Source organism: Lissotriton vulgaris, chromosome 3_2 (genome assembly GCF_964263255.1).
Source record: "Lissotriton vulgaris chromosome 3_2, aLisVul1.2, whole genome shotgun sequence".
NCBI lineage: Eukaryota > Metazoa > Chordata > Amphibia > Caudata > Salamandridae > Lissotriton > Lissotriton vulgaris.
Genome location: NC_141690.1, coordinates 113,578,747 through 113,595,445, shown reverse-complemented (window position 1 = coordinate 113,595,445; position 16,699 = coordinate 113,578,747). Strand labels below are relative to the sequence as shown.

The following is a 16,699-nucleotide window of genomic DNA, read 5'->3' as shown; positions in this document are numbered from 1 at the left end:
CAGACATGGCCATATGCAAATCAGTCTGACCCTGTGCCTCATGGGAACAGTCCAGCCCAAACTGCCAAGCCTTGTCTTCCCTGGACCGGAAACAAGCATCCTGGGACCGGTTTCGGATTCATAATCCTCATCAGCCAGGCTATCTTGAATCCAGTGGCCAAGTGAGCAAGGGACTCACGTCTGAGCATACCCTGCCAACTTAGGGTGAACAAAGCGATACAAAAGGGGATGATGGACGGAGCGTATGAGCAAATCAAACACTCACCCCCAGTCAACTGATCTGGGTTTAATCCATCACCATTCTTTAGCTCACTCAGCCACCCCAGTTCAGACATGGCCATATGCAAATCAGTCTGACCCTGTGCCTCATGGGAACAGTCCAGCCCGAACTGCCAAGCCATATCTTCCCTGGACCGGAGACAAGCATCCTGGGACCGGTTTCGGATTCATAATCCTCATCAGCCAGGCTATCTTGAATCCAGTGGCCAAGTGAGCAAGGGACTCACGTCTGCGCATACCCTGCCAACTTAGGACGAACAAAGCGACACAAAACGGGATGATGGACGGAGCATTTGAGCAAATCAAACACTCGCCCCAAGTCAACTGATCTGGGTTTAATCCATCACCATTCTTTAGCTCACTCAGCCACCGCGGGGAAGGCATGGCATGGCAGTTCGGGCTGGACTGTTCCCATGAGGCACAGGGTCAGACTGATTTGCATATGGCCATGTCTGAACTGGGGTGGCAGAGTGGGCTAAAGAACAGCCAGGGAAGGCATGGCTTGGCAGTTCGGGCTGGACTATTCCCATGAGGCACAGGGTCAGACTGATTTGCATATGGCCATGTCTGAACTTGGGTGGCAGAGTGGGCTAAAGAACGGTGATGGATTAAACCCAGATCTGTTGACTGGGTGTGAGTGTTTGATTGGTTCAGATGCTCTGTCCATCACCACCCCCTTTTGTACCACTTTGTTCGCCATAAGTTGGCAGGGTATGATCAGACGTGAGTCCCTTGCTCACTTTGCAACTGGATTCAAGCAAGCCAGGCTGAAGACGGCTGAAATGCCAGAAACCGGTCCTCGGAAGCTTGTTTCTGGTCCAGGGAAGGAATGGCTTGGCAGTTCGGGCAGGACTGTTCCCATGAGGCACAGGGTCGACTGATTCGCATATGGCCATGTCTGAACTGGGGTGGCAGACTGGGCTAAAGAACGGTGATGGTTTAAACCCAAATCTGTTGACTGGGTGTGAGTGTTTGATTGGTTCAGATGCTCCATCCATCACCACCCCCTTTTGTACCACTGTGTATTAGACACAGCCACTTGCTTCTAATTGTAGTTTACTAATGTTGTATATCATGATTAATCGGTTTTACTGCTTCAGTCTGATTTGATCATTTTATTTCACTACTAAAAGTCATTTTTTAATTGAAGCCAATTTGCATGTTTTCGAAATGGTGAATGACCAATGTGAACCACGTGCAATAAAACATAAAGACACTTATATTTTATAGATGAATCTGGCCAGAGTCCATCAGTGTAAACTCCAGTGTTCTGCTTTTTCCTTCTTACAGAATTTATTACACTAAAAGTTATAATGGGCATGAGGACTTTTAATGACAAGGATAACCCGAGTAGAATATAATAAATGAGGCAGAGAGGACCATAAAGAGAGAAATAATATTCCAGCTTTGGTGCAGGAGGCTGATACCAGCCACTGTTCACCCACTGCCACTCCTTTGCCGTCGGTACAGTTTTCAACAGTCCAATTTTGTAACAAGCATTAGCACACTGCATGGACTATACATCTTGTGATAAGCCTAGTCAGGGAACATTCGGTGACCGCCAGCTCCTCTCCCCCCAGCATGCCTGTCCCTTTTGCCTCTGTATTCCACTGCCCAACTCTCATACTTGTTCCAGCCTTCTCCCACCTCCTTCGGCTTGATAGCAGCTTACTTTAGCTCATCGGTGAAGAAAGAAAGAAAAGGAGGGCGGCAGGAGCAGGTGCTGTCATTCACCATGAGTAGCTCATGATTAGATCGCAGTGAAGAAAAGAGGATCCTACGTCCCAGGGGCCCACCACAGCTCAGGCTCCGATAAAGCTTATGCCACAATAATGGTGTCCATCTCCACCTATTACTTTTCTGATGATGAGTGTGTGCCTCTCATAAGCTCTAACCCATTGTGATAATAAAACAACAGAAAGCCAACAAAAATTGCAGAGGTATGGTGAGGTGATTAGTCGATAACAAATTATGCTTTTTTGCAAATGTTGGAAAATCTGCATGCATCATTGTCTGTGCACATTAGACTTTTGTTATTGCCAGAAGCCACACCTTTCATCCACTTTATAGCTACAGAGTCTGTTCTGTATGATCGTAGATCATGTGCATCCAAATTTGCCTGCAAAATGTGGCTTTTAGTCATTTGTTCGATCGCTCCACAATAACACCATCAATGAAGCCACCAACAGATTTTCAGGAAACGTTTTAAGACAATCAACGCCCTGCCTAACCCACCTATCCCACACTCCAGAGATAAGTGCAATGCCATCAACATCTTTAGTGAAAATGAAGACCTGACAGCACCTCAACAAGACCAAGCCTGCCTCTCCTCTTAGGCCCACTCCTTCTTGTAGAATCCAACAATAGCCACCCTTCAATTTCCGGTCTCTCACAGACTTTATTGACAAATGCAACTCCTCCCAAAGTCACTTCCTATAAAGATGAGGTCTTAGCTGTCATTAAAACTCTCTCCGTGGAAGTGCTCTCACCCCTACTCACCACATCTAATGCCTCCCTCAAACATGGCGTCCTCCCAGGAGCTATCAGACATCCTCTCACTCCTAAAGAATCTTCATTACACCCAGATGACTTTGCCAGCTACTGGTCCATCTTTCACCATGCCTTCATCACCAGAATATTTGAAAAAGCAGTCTAGGCATAACTTCACTATCACATCAGTGCTAACCAACTCCTTCATGAGTACCCATCTGGCTTCATGTCACATTGCATCAGCGGGATCACTATCGTACACATAGTAGATGACACCTTCCTCGCCACTTCCTACCTTTTCAATCAGCACCTGTCTGTTCACATGGGCACCTCCAAGTCATAAAAGACTGTATCACCTATGAAATTAAAAGAGCACCATTCTGTCTCTTGCCATCTTCAACCTCTACATAGAGCCCTTGGGGACTCTAGTCACTGACAGCATCAAGATTCACCAATTTGCTGATGATGCACAACTCTACCTAAAAATCCCTCCTGCTCTAGATATCCAATGCCTTAGACACTGCCTGCACTACATCCCAACCTGGATGTCCAGTGCCCACCTGAAGCACAACCCAATCAAAACAGAATTCATAATTTGCCAAGAAGAGCTTACGATAAATAGTACACACCTATCTCAATGACATAAACCTTGATGGCTTCGAACCCCCAACTTTCACAGGCTCCCAAATCTCTTGGATTCACCTTCGACATCAACCTCACCCTCACATTGCCAAAAAAACAAAGATGACCTGGTACCAGCTCTCACCTCCAAAGAACGTGAAACTCTGACTTCCATAAAGCAACTTCAAAACTGTTGTTTGTGCTCCCAATATAAAGGTGGTGCTGGTCATGATGACACATCTGCAGCCTGGCCACCATCAGCTGGAGACCCAACACAACTCCAGTGTAGGAAAGAGTCAGACACACCTTTTTAACAAACACTACATCACAAAGCAGTAACTATCTTATAACCAGCTGCCTCTTCTATCACTCGTTGACTGTATGTTGGCCTTTCATCCTGTTCCAGTCTCTTGTAGTTTTTGGCTAGGTTCCTGATATACAAATACCGCAAACATACATACATACAACTGTACGACTCCCCGGCACCAGCTTCACACAAACTTTGACCCATTTTTTATGGCAACTGAGTTAGCTGTCATAACCTTTTAATGTTACACCCCCCAAACATCTGCCATCTGTGAAGAGTCTTTAGAGAGCATCAGGAAGGGATGCCTCTCTGCTACTGGAGTCCATCTCAAATAGTGGTTCGCAGCTTAAAGGAAGATTGAGGATAACGCCTTGCTGATGGCATGAATAATGCCAGTGCTGACAGTGCTAATGTTTCTTTAATGATTGAAGAGTTCCTCTGCACATACAGTATGTTTTTCTATAATATGTAAAAAGCAACCCCAAGTGAGTTATCAGGGCTTGTCCAAGGGCATCATCTAGTGGATGCTCAAAGGGATGGTCCAAGGGCATTCTCTCATGGATGCTCACAGGTTGCCAAGAGTTGCCACCATTGTAAGAGTGCTGGTATTTTACCAGTGTGGACAATAGATATTATCTCATGGATACCCACAAGTTGCCAAGAAATACTGCCATTATGCAAGGGCCAGCATTTCCACAGTGTAAGCAAAGGTAACATTCACTTGGACTCTTGCAGACATGCATGCACACAAAGATATCCTGTATCAAAAATGTTTTTTACCTGCCTTCTACTGCTGTCTTCCCTCTTCCTCACAGGCTCAGCTGCAGTTTCTGAATTGGTAATCCAAGGAGGAGGAACTTGCACAGGAGTACCTTCAAGGCAGTTGGAAGTAGTGTCTGATATAGCAGGGACATGGATGGCCATTCAGGCCAGGCCACCCCATATGTTTATCTCACCCTCTAAATCCAAGGGTCCCTCATGAGAATTTTATATTCTACCAAAGTATTATTGTCTGGAAGAAGTATGTGTGTTAAGAGGACTTCTTCAAGCCCTTCATTTAGGGCTACAATTTTCCTTCAGGCATGCCCACGGGTCGCGGGTCATGCAAGTTCTGCATGTCTGTGCATGATCCACTCGTCCATTCCAGGTTTATTCTTTGCAATCTGGGACTTTCAGTTCTGTTTTTATAATCGGATAAGTGGGACTACGGTTCCCTGTATGCACACCAAAAACCTGAGCAGGGTCAGCTGCTCAAGCAAGGACCTGGGAAAGAAGAGACTTCGGTGTAGAAGTGCAGGCATTGGAATCCATTTCTTGCCCCTGCACACCTACAGTCCAGCACAGTATGGACAAATATAGCCTCTGCATCACCTTTATGAGGGGTACGTACATGAGCTCTGCACACATGGGAGGGATCTGATTGCTTCTTTTACAGGTGTGTGACCCACAGACTTGTATTTTAAGGTTTTGCTTAACCAAACTGGGCAAATCATTTTAGCACTATGTACTTCAAATCTTGTATCGACCTAATTAGTGAGTGATAAAAAAATAGGATTAGCAAATTAAGTGTTATTTAGAAAGAGGACATTAGCCTTTGCATAAACACGGTATTCTCTACACACGCATAACCCACAGATCTTTTACCCTTCAAGGCCTTCACACATAGAAATGTTACTTGCATATAAACAACAGCCCTATCCATAGATTTCTCTTCAAACTTAGTCTTTTTATCTCTTGCTTAAAACCTCTCACTCTCAACGTGTCTCTTGAAAGGCTCCAGGGTGAGGGTTTTCGAGGTCCCTTTGCCGGAATTGTGAGTTTTTATTGAAAGAATGTTTGGAGTGCTATAAGGTAAGAGAGGGTGAGAATTCCATGACCTCATCATCCTGTGTGCTTTATTTTGGGAGGTTGTGAGTTGGGGCATCTTAAGTCTGCTGCACCATATTGAATGTCATTCAGCCGTGTAAAATAAGAGATAGACATTGTTCTAAAGACCTATTCCTATAGTGTTCCTACAGTAGGCATTGAAAAATTCTCCCAGCCTTATACCAGATAGTAAAAGTAACACAGACTGTAACCCTAGGTACTACCTACAAAAATAATTACCAATGGATCTGAAAATAACACACAAAAAGCAGAAATTTTTACATACTCCCTCAATGTCGTAGTCGGTGAAAACTTAATGTGGGGATGAATTGTAAAAGTAGCAACTGTTTTGTGGTCAAACGGTTTAAGAAACCACTTTTTTAAGGTTTCCTTCTGAGCATTTTCTTGTACTCCTCGGGGGCTTAATGATCAATCCATTTTAACTGTCCCCCACCCCATAGGAAGTAAACATACAGTCTGTGGCGCCAAGCATCTCATTTGCGCAGGTGGGGATGGAGTTGGGATTGGAAGGAGGGATACTGGAGGATGAATCATGGATGCCAAGTAGAAGTCACATGAAAGCTCAGTATGTACTTGCCTTCATAGTCCTAGTGTCGTAGTGAACCTCTGGATGAACCAAACATGTGTTCAGTGACTCACTCATCCTGGTCTGAGGCACTAAAATAAACCTGTGCCCCTTACTAGGGGGAACCTGCATTAGCCCCATCCCCACCTACTGCTCTGAAAAGTAAGAAAAATGACTGTATTCTGTTATAGGTTGGAGCCAGGGAAATGGTGAACTTTCATAGTTAAAGAGGAGTCAATGTTGGTAGGTGTAGAGGAGAGAAAGAGGGACCTTCTGACAAATGATGGAAAATAGTGGGGCCCTTGTCATAGGCTTGGACGTCTGCTTCATCAAAGTATATTTGTGTGGGAAAAAGAGGGAAGCAGCTCACCTCAGCAAACTCCAGAAGCTTTTTGAAAGGCAAAGACTGTATCCACTATTCTGACAAATTCACATGTGTACAGAAGGTCGGAGATGTTGCAACTACGGATCATATATAGATTTCAACATTGCTCGGCTATTCTCAGCTCTACAACAAAAACATAAAAGTGGTCAAACCAGCTCCAAATCCCCTTCACTTTGAAATACAGCGATCTGCTTGCCAACTTAGAAGGAATAACATTTGCTCTACAAACCTAAAACACATCGGTCTAAACAATGTTGATTCCTTGGTCATCTTTTATGAAAATGATTATGTGAAATATCTTTCTACCTTGAAGCAAGGATTATATGTGATCTGGTACCAACAACTTTCAAGGGAAACATGATAAAAGAGCCTGTGTCATGGTCCATTGCAGACCAAATATCTGACTAAGGAAAGTTCTGGAACAAACACTGCCTGCTGTACTCTTATAAACCTTGCATTGCTGTGGAGAAATAAGATACATCAAGGTAGATTGAAGGCGTATCTAAATTCTATGAAGAGGAGGATATTATACTGCACTCTAGATGCATAGTGATTTTTTGTGAGTAGATGTCCTACTATCACCTAAAACAAAACACAGAATATCTACTGCTAACATGCTCCCCTTTATCTCCCGATTCGTAATTAGCTTTCAGTTGGTGCTTAAGATGGAATTTCCAATAAGAATGATCTAATGCTCTTCAACCTCAACTATGAGACCATGCAGAAAGACGCATAACTTTCCTTGCTAAAAACCATTCTGGATAAATTTCAAAACAAAGATCATAATCTGTGGTTTGGGCAACATTTGTATAGCCTGACCTACAGCAACACCTTCCTGAATCCCAAAATACCACTTTCATGATATCCCACTGTATGTTGCTACACATCCTCACCATTAAAGTTTTATGTGTCCTCGAGATGGTGTCGCTACCTCACATGCTGTCCTTTTAAATACCTCATCATACATTAGAACAAGATCACCCTCATCACCTTGTCATTGATGTCTGTAGTTTAATTCAAACCACCCCACAACAACAGATGTTTTATCGTCATCTTTTATGGCATGCTCCCCAAAATCGCAAGCTGGCTCAACACAATGCATCTTGAAATTTTCCCCTCCACGGTCTCCAACCAGTTTCCCTGGGCTTCTACACGGAATCCTGCTTTTCAGTGAATCCCTAATGCCCTAGTGCCAGCTGAGTTCAGTTTCAGCTCAATCCCTTCCTTCTAATCCACACCTTCTATTCGACTGTAGCAGTTATTCTCTCACAAATTAACAGCAGTGAACAGTGGTTATTCTCAACACCACCAATAATGGTTGACTTTCATCATGCTGCATGTCATCGAGGGCCCCTTCACATCCATCCTCCCAGACCTTCGCTGGCTTCCCTGTCCAGTATGGAGTTTAAATGTGAATGCAAGACCCATCAAAAGAGTAAGCTGAATATATGGCAGAAAACTTCCCACCCCACCCTCCTCAACAACAAGAAGAAAGTGGAGAGCTCCAAGGCAAGAGTAGGCAAAGAATCTTCTGGACCAATGTCTCCTTTCACTGAACATACTAATCTCAGACTGGTTCCTTTCCTCAAATCCTCGATGTAAGAACAGAACAGAAAATCCAATGTCCGCCTATTACCTACCTACTTCTGACGCCTACATTGCCACCTACTTTGGGTGTGATCCAGCCCCTTCTTGAAATGAATTGGGAATTACCTGTAAAGTAATTGTAAATACCAATAATCTTGAAAGTTTGTGGGTGTTTCTCACCTTTCTTGGTACACCCTCACTGAAATCTCCATAGTCCACTCAATTGAGAAGATTGATTGAGTGTGAGAGATGCTAATTGCCTGCCCAAGTCAAACTTAATTGTGCAGAAAATGTACATTAACCAATTTGTGACGTGCTGTCACATTGACAATCAGTCACATGTTGCTAAATTGAGCATAGATATCTTGGCTTGGTTGCTTCCTTCCTTCAAATGTAAGAACTGCACATTTGATAGCATACGTTTTACAGAGTTACCTATTTTGACGCCAGAACGGGTTGTGTAATGAATCTGTGTAATCAATAAAGCATCAGAACACGCTGAACATCAAGGATGCAGTAGTGCATTGTTCCAATGATAAAATCTCTAACAATTAACTCTGACTTATTCTAGGTGTATGAAACAGTGGGACTCAGTGGCACAACTTTGTTAGCGGAAGTATTTATACCAATTCCTGATACAGCTGTCCTGACGGGAAAAGCTCCCATAGAAGAAACCGAATTCAGCAGCAAACAGCGCGTAATGTTCGACCATGAAGGAGTAGGCAGCGGTAAGTATTTACTGTTAAAATTTTGAAGTAAATGACGGTTTACAGTTTTTTATACCACTGATTTTCTTACATCTCCAAAAGATATTTAATTTCATTAAATTAACTAGCACAAATCTGCCTCACTTGCTAACGTTTTAAGGTATCCTGCTACTATGCCATTATATCAGACTTGAATCTGTGCATTTAAGGCTTTTCTTGGGTCCTAAAGGTGATCTCTCCCATAGACATAGGAAACCTTCTATGTTTTATAATTGATTCTGTTTATTTTAATAATGTTTTGCTTAATGTCGATTGCGTATTATATATTTAGCATGTCATTTGTCCTTTGGTGTGGTTTTGAAGCTGGAATAGACTGAATACACTCGTCGTACGAAGGGAATTACTTTAAATCATGAGTGGTCTCAAATGTAAATATATAGTTGGTCTGAATTCCATGATTACTTCTCAGTGCTCTTACTAATGTTCAAGCCTTAATGCTATGCATGGAGTATAGTACACAAAGAATGTCCGGAATCTGTTTTATTGTATATTTATGTTTTTTCCAGTTTAATGTAATGTTTGTTGGTCATAGGCATTAATGGACCTTCACCACAGTGCTTGGTGTAGCACTAGTAACATCATCCACTCGTTGGCTCGATGAGGTCAGAGGAAGTGATGCCACATGACCTTGAAACCTACTGGTATCACAGGACATGTTTGGCCTCGGTGACTTCACTTTTGAAACGAGAGTATAACAATAGGAAAGAAGATAAAAATATACTTTAGGTACCAACAATATACTAAATGGAGGGTAGCCATGTTATGTTACTGAGAACAGCATTATCAACCAAGTTGCAGCCAGTAAAATGCCCATACTCGACCCTTTATGACCCTGTTAACCAAATATATCTACTCCCTGAATAGAGCTGATTAACATATTCCAGCATCACTTTGGGAATCATTGGCTAATTTGTTCTTTTCATGGAAAATACTGTCATAATACAAAAGCTTACTGTTAATGGCCTTTAGACAACAGAGCTGTCGATCACTTTAATAGTGGCTCTACCTGGCTGTCAGGCCTGGGCGCAGTAAAGCTGCGACAATCATAGGTTACAGAGGTATTAAAGGTTCAGAGTGCTACAATAGAGCTACCCCCTGTCATACAGAACATATTGCATGGAATCCTGCACAGTAAAACTATTACTTTGGTCACTGAAACAAGTACAGACACATGCTGCAGACAGCAGAGCCTTATTGGGCACAGATCTTAGTGCCAGACTTAAGCCGGCATGATTACGAACTATACAAATACATCAGTTTGGGGTCCAGCCTGTGCAGTTAACTGAACTAATGCAGCATCAGGATGAAATGTGACAGGAGAAAGGGAAGAAGTCTCCTCAAAAGCTACAGGCATGCATCTGTTTTATCTTGGTTACATAGAATGCTGTCGGAGTTCTGTCCATAGTTTGGAAAGCTTGTGAGAATTGATAAATCTGTTACTGGTGCTGCATGTCACAAGTGGATGGCGGGGGCTGGAGGAATCCATCAGGATGAATGTGCATCGGCGAGCAAGAAAAGATGAGAAGAAATGATCCTAGAATAGCTCAAAGAGTAACTGTGGGGCCCATTAAATGACCCAGTGTAAGCAGCTGGGGACACTGCAGTCCTTCTGTGGTTACTTAGAGCACAGCTGTATTAACCAATTGTGCAAATCAGTTATCTTTCTGGTATAACAGTAGCTTATGTTCATATAGCACTTACCGCTCATATTGTTACTATTTCTCTTGGCAGGTTGAAAGACTTAGTTGGCTGCCAGGATTCAAATTCATTGACTTTTAGTATTGGCTTTTAAGTCATGAACTTGAACCCTGATAGCAGGATGATTTTAACCCAACAAGTGCCACGTCTTCTGTTACCATTGTTACTCATGCTGTGTGCTAAAGAGTATATCAGTTAACCCAAAGCAGGACAGGTAGCCAATCTTGCTTATAAGAGCCCTCTGTGTTTGTTTATGAGTAGGTCGTCCATGATTGTCTTGTTTCCATACCTGCTCTCAGTCAGTGACTGCAGAGCTTATCTCTGAGCTACCCTGCCCGGTCAAATTGCAGGCCCAGCTCCGCAGCCACATGGATCTATAGCGGCTCAGGCCAGCCATGCTGCTACACGCACTTAATGGTAAGCTATCAAAGCTAAGGGTCATAAATGTAGGTGCCCCTCAACAGTGAAAGCATCATGTTTTATATCTGCGGCTCACTTGGGAGATGGGCAGAACTTCTCTATTTTAAATAGCCCCCTTCTCATCTCTCTTCGTCCACAGAGCCTCTACTGGTTGGTTAGTGACTGGTCGCAAGGCCTACTAATGCATTGAAAATAATTGGTTATATGCGGTTCACTTAGGCAAAGGTCCGAAATTTAGAACAGTTCACTAAGTGTAACAGAAGTACCAAATTTATCTGGGCACATGCAAGTGCCTTGTCTCCCAAGAAAACTTAGCCAGGAAATCCTCCTTGGAGGAAGGGAGGGGCAGTGCCATGTGCCTCCTCAACTTGGCTGTCTGAGAGTCACATGTACTTTCTGCCCTTGGTGCTTTGTTTCTGACTGTTAAGCAATCGGCAGCAAAGGAAGTGCCAGGGCTACCAAAGGGCAAACCAAGGGTAACACCTCCTGCCTTGGTATACCCCTAAATGATGCCTCTGACACTTTAATTGACAGGGTATGTTGTGTTCATAATGGTGTACAGTGATATCGTGGATACCTGGAATACTGCAGGCGTTCGGTCCTGGATTGGAAACCATCAGAGAATGACTAGATCTGTTACTGGTGCTGCATGTCTCAAGTGGGTAAATGGGGCTAGAGAAATCCTTCAGGATGAACGTGCGTCCGTCATCCAGGAAAGATGGGAACCAATTGACCCATGAAAGTGTATATAGCAACAGTAGAAAATCTAGAAGGTTGAAGCTATGAAATAGGAATGTCAAGACATGAATAAGTCAAGCAAACCCATTGAATAAACCATCCAGAGAGGCGTGAAAATTGGAGACAAGTATATTGGTTGTGTGCAGTGACCTAAACAGAGAGTAGTAGCGATAAAAATCAGGGTCTATTGTAGATTGTATTGCGAATAGAATACCTTAAGCTGGGATGTGTCCGTCTCCTTTTTTTTTTTATAATACTGGTTCATTAGGTATAGCACTTCAGCCTGAATTTTGCAAAAATATATAAATGAAGCCGTGTATATATATATATACACTTATTAGGCAAGAAGGGGGAGAAGAAACAACTTCAAAATTTATGTGGTACTTGTAACTTCTCAGAGAATTTTGTTGTGTAGGTCGGAAGCAGCTTCCAAAATGGTCGCCTCATTCACACAGACTGAAGAAAGAGCAGTTAGTATGTTGGCAAGTAGACAAGCTGCAACTGTATAACACTTCTGAAAATGGGCATAGGGTATTTTTCAGAGTACTTGTTGAAGAAGCGCCATATAAAAATGCTGGTTTTTGCCGTCTTGGACATGCTGAAGGACGCTCTCGGCAAAGTTTGCAACAAAATGGCAGCCGTGAGATCGCTTCTTGTCGTGGACCTGAAAATAACACCGTTCCCGGTGTCAGGAGCCGCCGGAAAACCTCGTAGCAGCTTCAGGCAACCCTTATGTTAAGGCTCCGCGGTGTACCTTCGTGCGGAGTTTCCAGGCAGCGCGTACTCACTTCCTCGGAGCGGGAGCCTCAGGGAGATGCCGCCATGCCCGTTGGCATCAAGTCACGCCCCCCCGGAACAAATTGAGAACTTTGCATCAGCAGTGATTGAGCAGGGCGGTGTGGTAGTGTGTGAATGGCACTGAAGGGTCAAGCATGACAAGGAGGCTGGATTCTCCATTGTCCATTAGTACCTTAGATGGTTGCGCTGTGGGGAGGAGGAGGAGGATCAAGAATTAGATGTATTAATTGAAGCCAAAAATAGAATGAAGAATTATTGTAATACAACTATGAGGGTTATAATGGAAAGGTAAAATTTCTACTACCATGATCAAGTACATGGTTAAACAATTGAGTCTTATGTAGCGACTTTAGGGACAGGGGCGACTCTAGGCTCATGGTGGCCCTGGGCAGGGAGCGTAGGTAGGGGGCCCCGGAAGAGTGGGTCCGGGCGGGGAGGAGCGCGGATGCCAGTGAAGAGGGAGGTCAGGGTGTTTGGAGGAGGAACAGAGCCGGGGGCCACCAAATCCTTGCCAGGGGCCGCCATGCAAATATGTATCCATCCTCAGAAGATTATTATATTAAGGATATATATTGGCGTGGTGGCCCCTGGGGTTTGGTGGCCCTGTGCAGGTGCACAGCTTGCACATGCCTAAGGCCGCCCCTGTTAGGGATGTTGGCTACAACATGCTCATATAGCGACATGGATGAAATGATTCACTATCAGGTGGTGATGTGCACCACTTGTGTAAAAGCACAAGAAAAGATATTTTGTCATTGCAGTCATGCCCTGGAGAAGGTGATTTCTACTGGTAGGATCATTGAAAGGTTTGTTAAGGGAGTGAAGTTACTGCAGAATCCCGACAAACATCATTTAGTGCCTGCGCAAAGAAGAAGAAGCGTCAACAAACCAGTTCAGATAGAACAGCATGAATAGGAATCCAAATTTGAGCAGAAACTAACTGCCATGCTATTGTATTGGTTCTAGTACCCACTTGACATCTAGCAAAGGCTTTCCTGCTTAAGGCAAAGTCTATAAGGGATAATGAAAGACAGGACATTTCCTTGTGGTCTGTAAAACCTCTCGCTTCAAGTAGTTCTGCAGACTGGAAGAATCAAAATCAGAGGAAGAGTCAGATGACCGTGAAATTATGGAAAATGTAGTATTACTTGTGGCCATCATCAACAATGAAGATATTCAGAATCAACCAAAATGCACGTCTTGCACTTCACATATTTGGTATTGTATCCTTGTTTTATTTTTCAGTAGGGTGTCTCCAAATAATGTGCTCGGGGTTGGTGGCCCACTAGAATATTTAGATTAAATCCTTTGTGGCCCAGTCAATGTGCTAGTGCTGTTTAGGTGAAGGTTAGTCTTCTTTGCAAGTAACTAGGTATACAATACAGACTTAGCTTGAAGAACAGCCAGGGCAGGTTCACAAAACATGTTTTACTGTTGCTATTTCATGTCCATGTTGATAAGATAAGGCTCTGCTTCATCCAACACAGCACCCTTATTTTAAAAGGTGGATACTGTCAGTAAACACAGTTAGTCCAGTTCTCGTAAATTTACCATGAGCGAGACTCAGGCAGTGAGACGCACCCACAGTAAAGGTCCGAAAAAACCGGGTGAACAAAAGCAAAAAATCCAGTTGGACTAAATGAGCGGAACCGAATCACTGCAACTGCCATAGAAAAAGAAACATGAATACATTTGAAAAGATATGGACTCCCTTCCTCACCTACATTGGACATAGAGGTCACCATACAGGAGGGTCATGACATGTTAGTGATACTCCATAGGTCATGCCGGGAAGACCGAAATTATACCCTTCGGCCCCCAAAACCCCTTTTCCCCTAGCCTATGGTGGCCATTGGATGTGGAGTCCCCTCCTGATACCATCGTTACGGCCCGGAACCTAGGGATCAGGTTTGATAGTGCCCTATCTTTCAAACAGCAGGCAGGGGCAGTGGCAGGGTCTTGTTTTAATATCATCAGAGGACTCCGAAAGTTCTTTGATTTTCTCCCTCTGACAGCCAGGAAGACGGTGACAGTAGCACTCGTAACATCTCGTTTGGACTACTGCAACAGTTTATATGCAGGACTAAATCGATCTGTCCTGCATAGGTTACAGGTTGTCCAAAATGCTGCTGCCCGCCTGGTTTTAAAATGGCCGAGGAGGTCATCTGCCTCGGCTGCTCTCAAGGCCCTACACTGGCTACCCATTCACAAACGTATACTGTTTAAGATCTTAGTGATTACCTTCAGAGCATATCACCAACAAGGACCCAAATACTTTCTCCCCTGGTTTAAACAGTATGCACCAACACGTTCCCTCAGATCAGCCAACATGAATCTGTTACGGATCCCCAAATTCAGACTCTCAACAAGAGGAGGGAAATCCCTCGCAACACTGGGCGCAAAAGCTTGGAATAAACTCCCACCCAATCTGCGCCTGATCTCTGCTGAGAATAACTTCCGTAAGGCTCTGAAAACCTGGATTTTCAACCTTTCAGATACGGTCTGTATGACGCTGGTTTAGACACAGTGTGTTTAGTATAGATGAGATGGATGTGTGAGCTGACTTTTCCGGCCTTCCATCTAGGCTATGGGCTATAAGCGCCAAGATGCTTCTTGGAGAGACTGCTGCGCTATATAAGTGCATACTTACATTACATTACATGTTTACCCAGTTCATCATGGGCATATGAGGGAACAGACGAGTCAATACAAGATTAAAATAAAATGATAAAATATGTTTTATTATATGATCAAACAGTATATGTGATTTTACAAGAGAAACAATGTACTAATGAGTAGCTTCTGTATTGTTAAAGTTGATTCCCACATCCCAGTTTCAATGTCCATGTAATGCTTTTGAATGTTATGATTTAACCATTTATTTCAAAGAACCATCATGTGTCGAGACACAACTTCTCCAGTACTCAAAAACACTAAGCAAAGTTTTGAAAAAACGAAATAGTAAATGGACACATGAGTGTTTGATGAAAAGGGATTTAGTGCTAAATATATTTTGGTTGCATCTTTTAGAGAGCTAAGCATGTGAGTGCTATGTCTTCCGCCATATTACCATGAGAACATCAGCTCCCATGAGCGAATACTCCAGAGGAATGTCATCTCATCCACCATGACCACTTACCTGTGAGCATCGATGTTAACTTGACACATGGACTTTTTCAAATGTTCAGATATTTTAGGGAGACGAGTTTAGTATGCCTCCTTTAATTTAAGAGACATCCTGTACAAAGTCAAAACTTCTTCAAGTCCAAGACCAAGAGTGCAATGCAAGTCCAAAAGAGTCTCATGGTTTAACAGTCAGTTAGCCTCCTTAAAAAAGATTTGCAAGAAACTTGAAAGGAACTAGAGGACGACCTACGCCCCAGACCTTAAGATTCTATATAAAAGATCCAATAGCCAATACCATGATACCATGATGAAATAAAGCAAGCTCAGGCCGTACCCTATGAGGAGAAAATTTACATAATTTCCAACTGCCCTAGGAACCATTTAAAATCATGAAGTCACTTACTACGATAGAGCAAGGCATCCCCCTGCATCAGTCATGGAAGGAGAGATGTAAGGAGCTAGCCACTTTCTTTAAAAACAAAGTTGATCACATATATAACTCACTGCAAGGTAGCAGGTAGCCCCACGGGTGGACCCAAAGTGGGGCAGGGTAACATTAGTAGACCAGGCCAGTACACACAGGTCAACTCTTGAGGAACACTAAATCTGGCTCACCACTAGATCCTGCACCCCCACATATTCTACTCCAGGATGGGTACTCCATCCTTTCTACGATGGCACAGCTTCTCTCTCAATCTCTTAGCACCGAGATAGTCCCCAAGAAGTGGAAGCATGAAATTGTGAAGCCTCACTTAGACCCCACAGTACTGGAGAATTTCCATCCCATTTCACTGCTATCCATCCTGGGTAATGTAGTGGAAAAACATGTCAATCGCATCATTTCACAATTTCTGGAGGAGAACAACTTCTTGCATTAGACTCAGATGGGCTTCGGTCCAGAACACAGTACAGAGTCTGCCCTCCTCGTGGTAAAAGAGAAGCTCAAAATGATACTTGACCAATGGGGCCCAGCCGCAAATCTGCTTCTTGGTTTGAGAACGGCTTTTGATACCTTGGATCTCGGTACCTTA

At 43.5% G+C, this 16,699-nt stretch overlaps 1 protein-coding gene across 1 annotated transcript in view; it reads left to right on the top strand.

Annotated features, from left to right (window-relative positions):
• The window catches only part of CC2D2A (coiled-coil and C2 domain containing 2A), a 432,763-nt gene that overhangs the window by 232,921 nt on the left and 183,143 nt on the right, over nt 1-16,699 (top strand). The window contains exon 17 of the mRNA XM_086964074.1: nt 8,693-8,849. Coding sequence (XP_086820200.1) covers nt 8,693-8,849 — 157 coding nt within the window. The remainder of the gene's footprint in view (nt 1-8,692; nt 8,850-16,699) is intronic.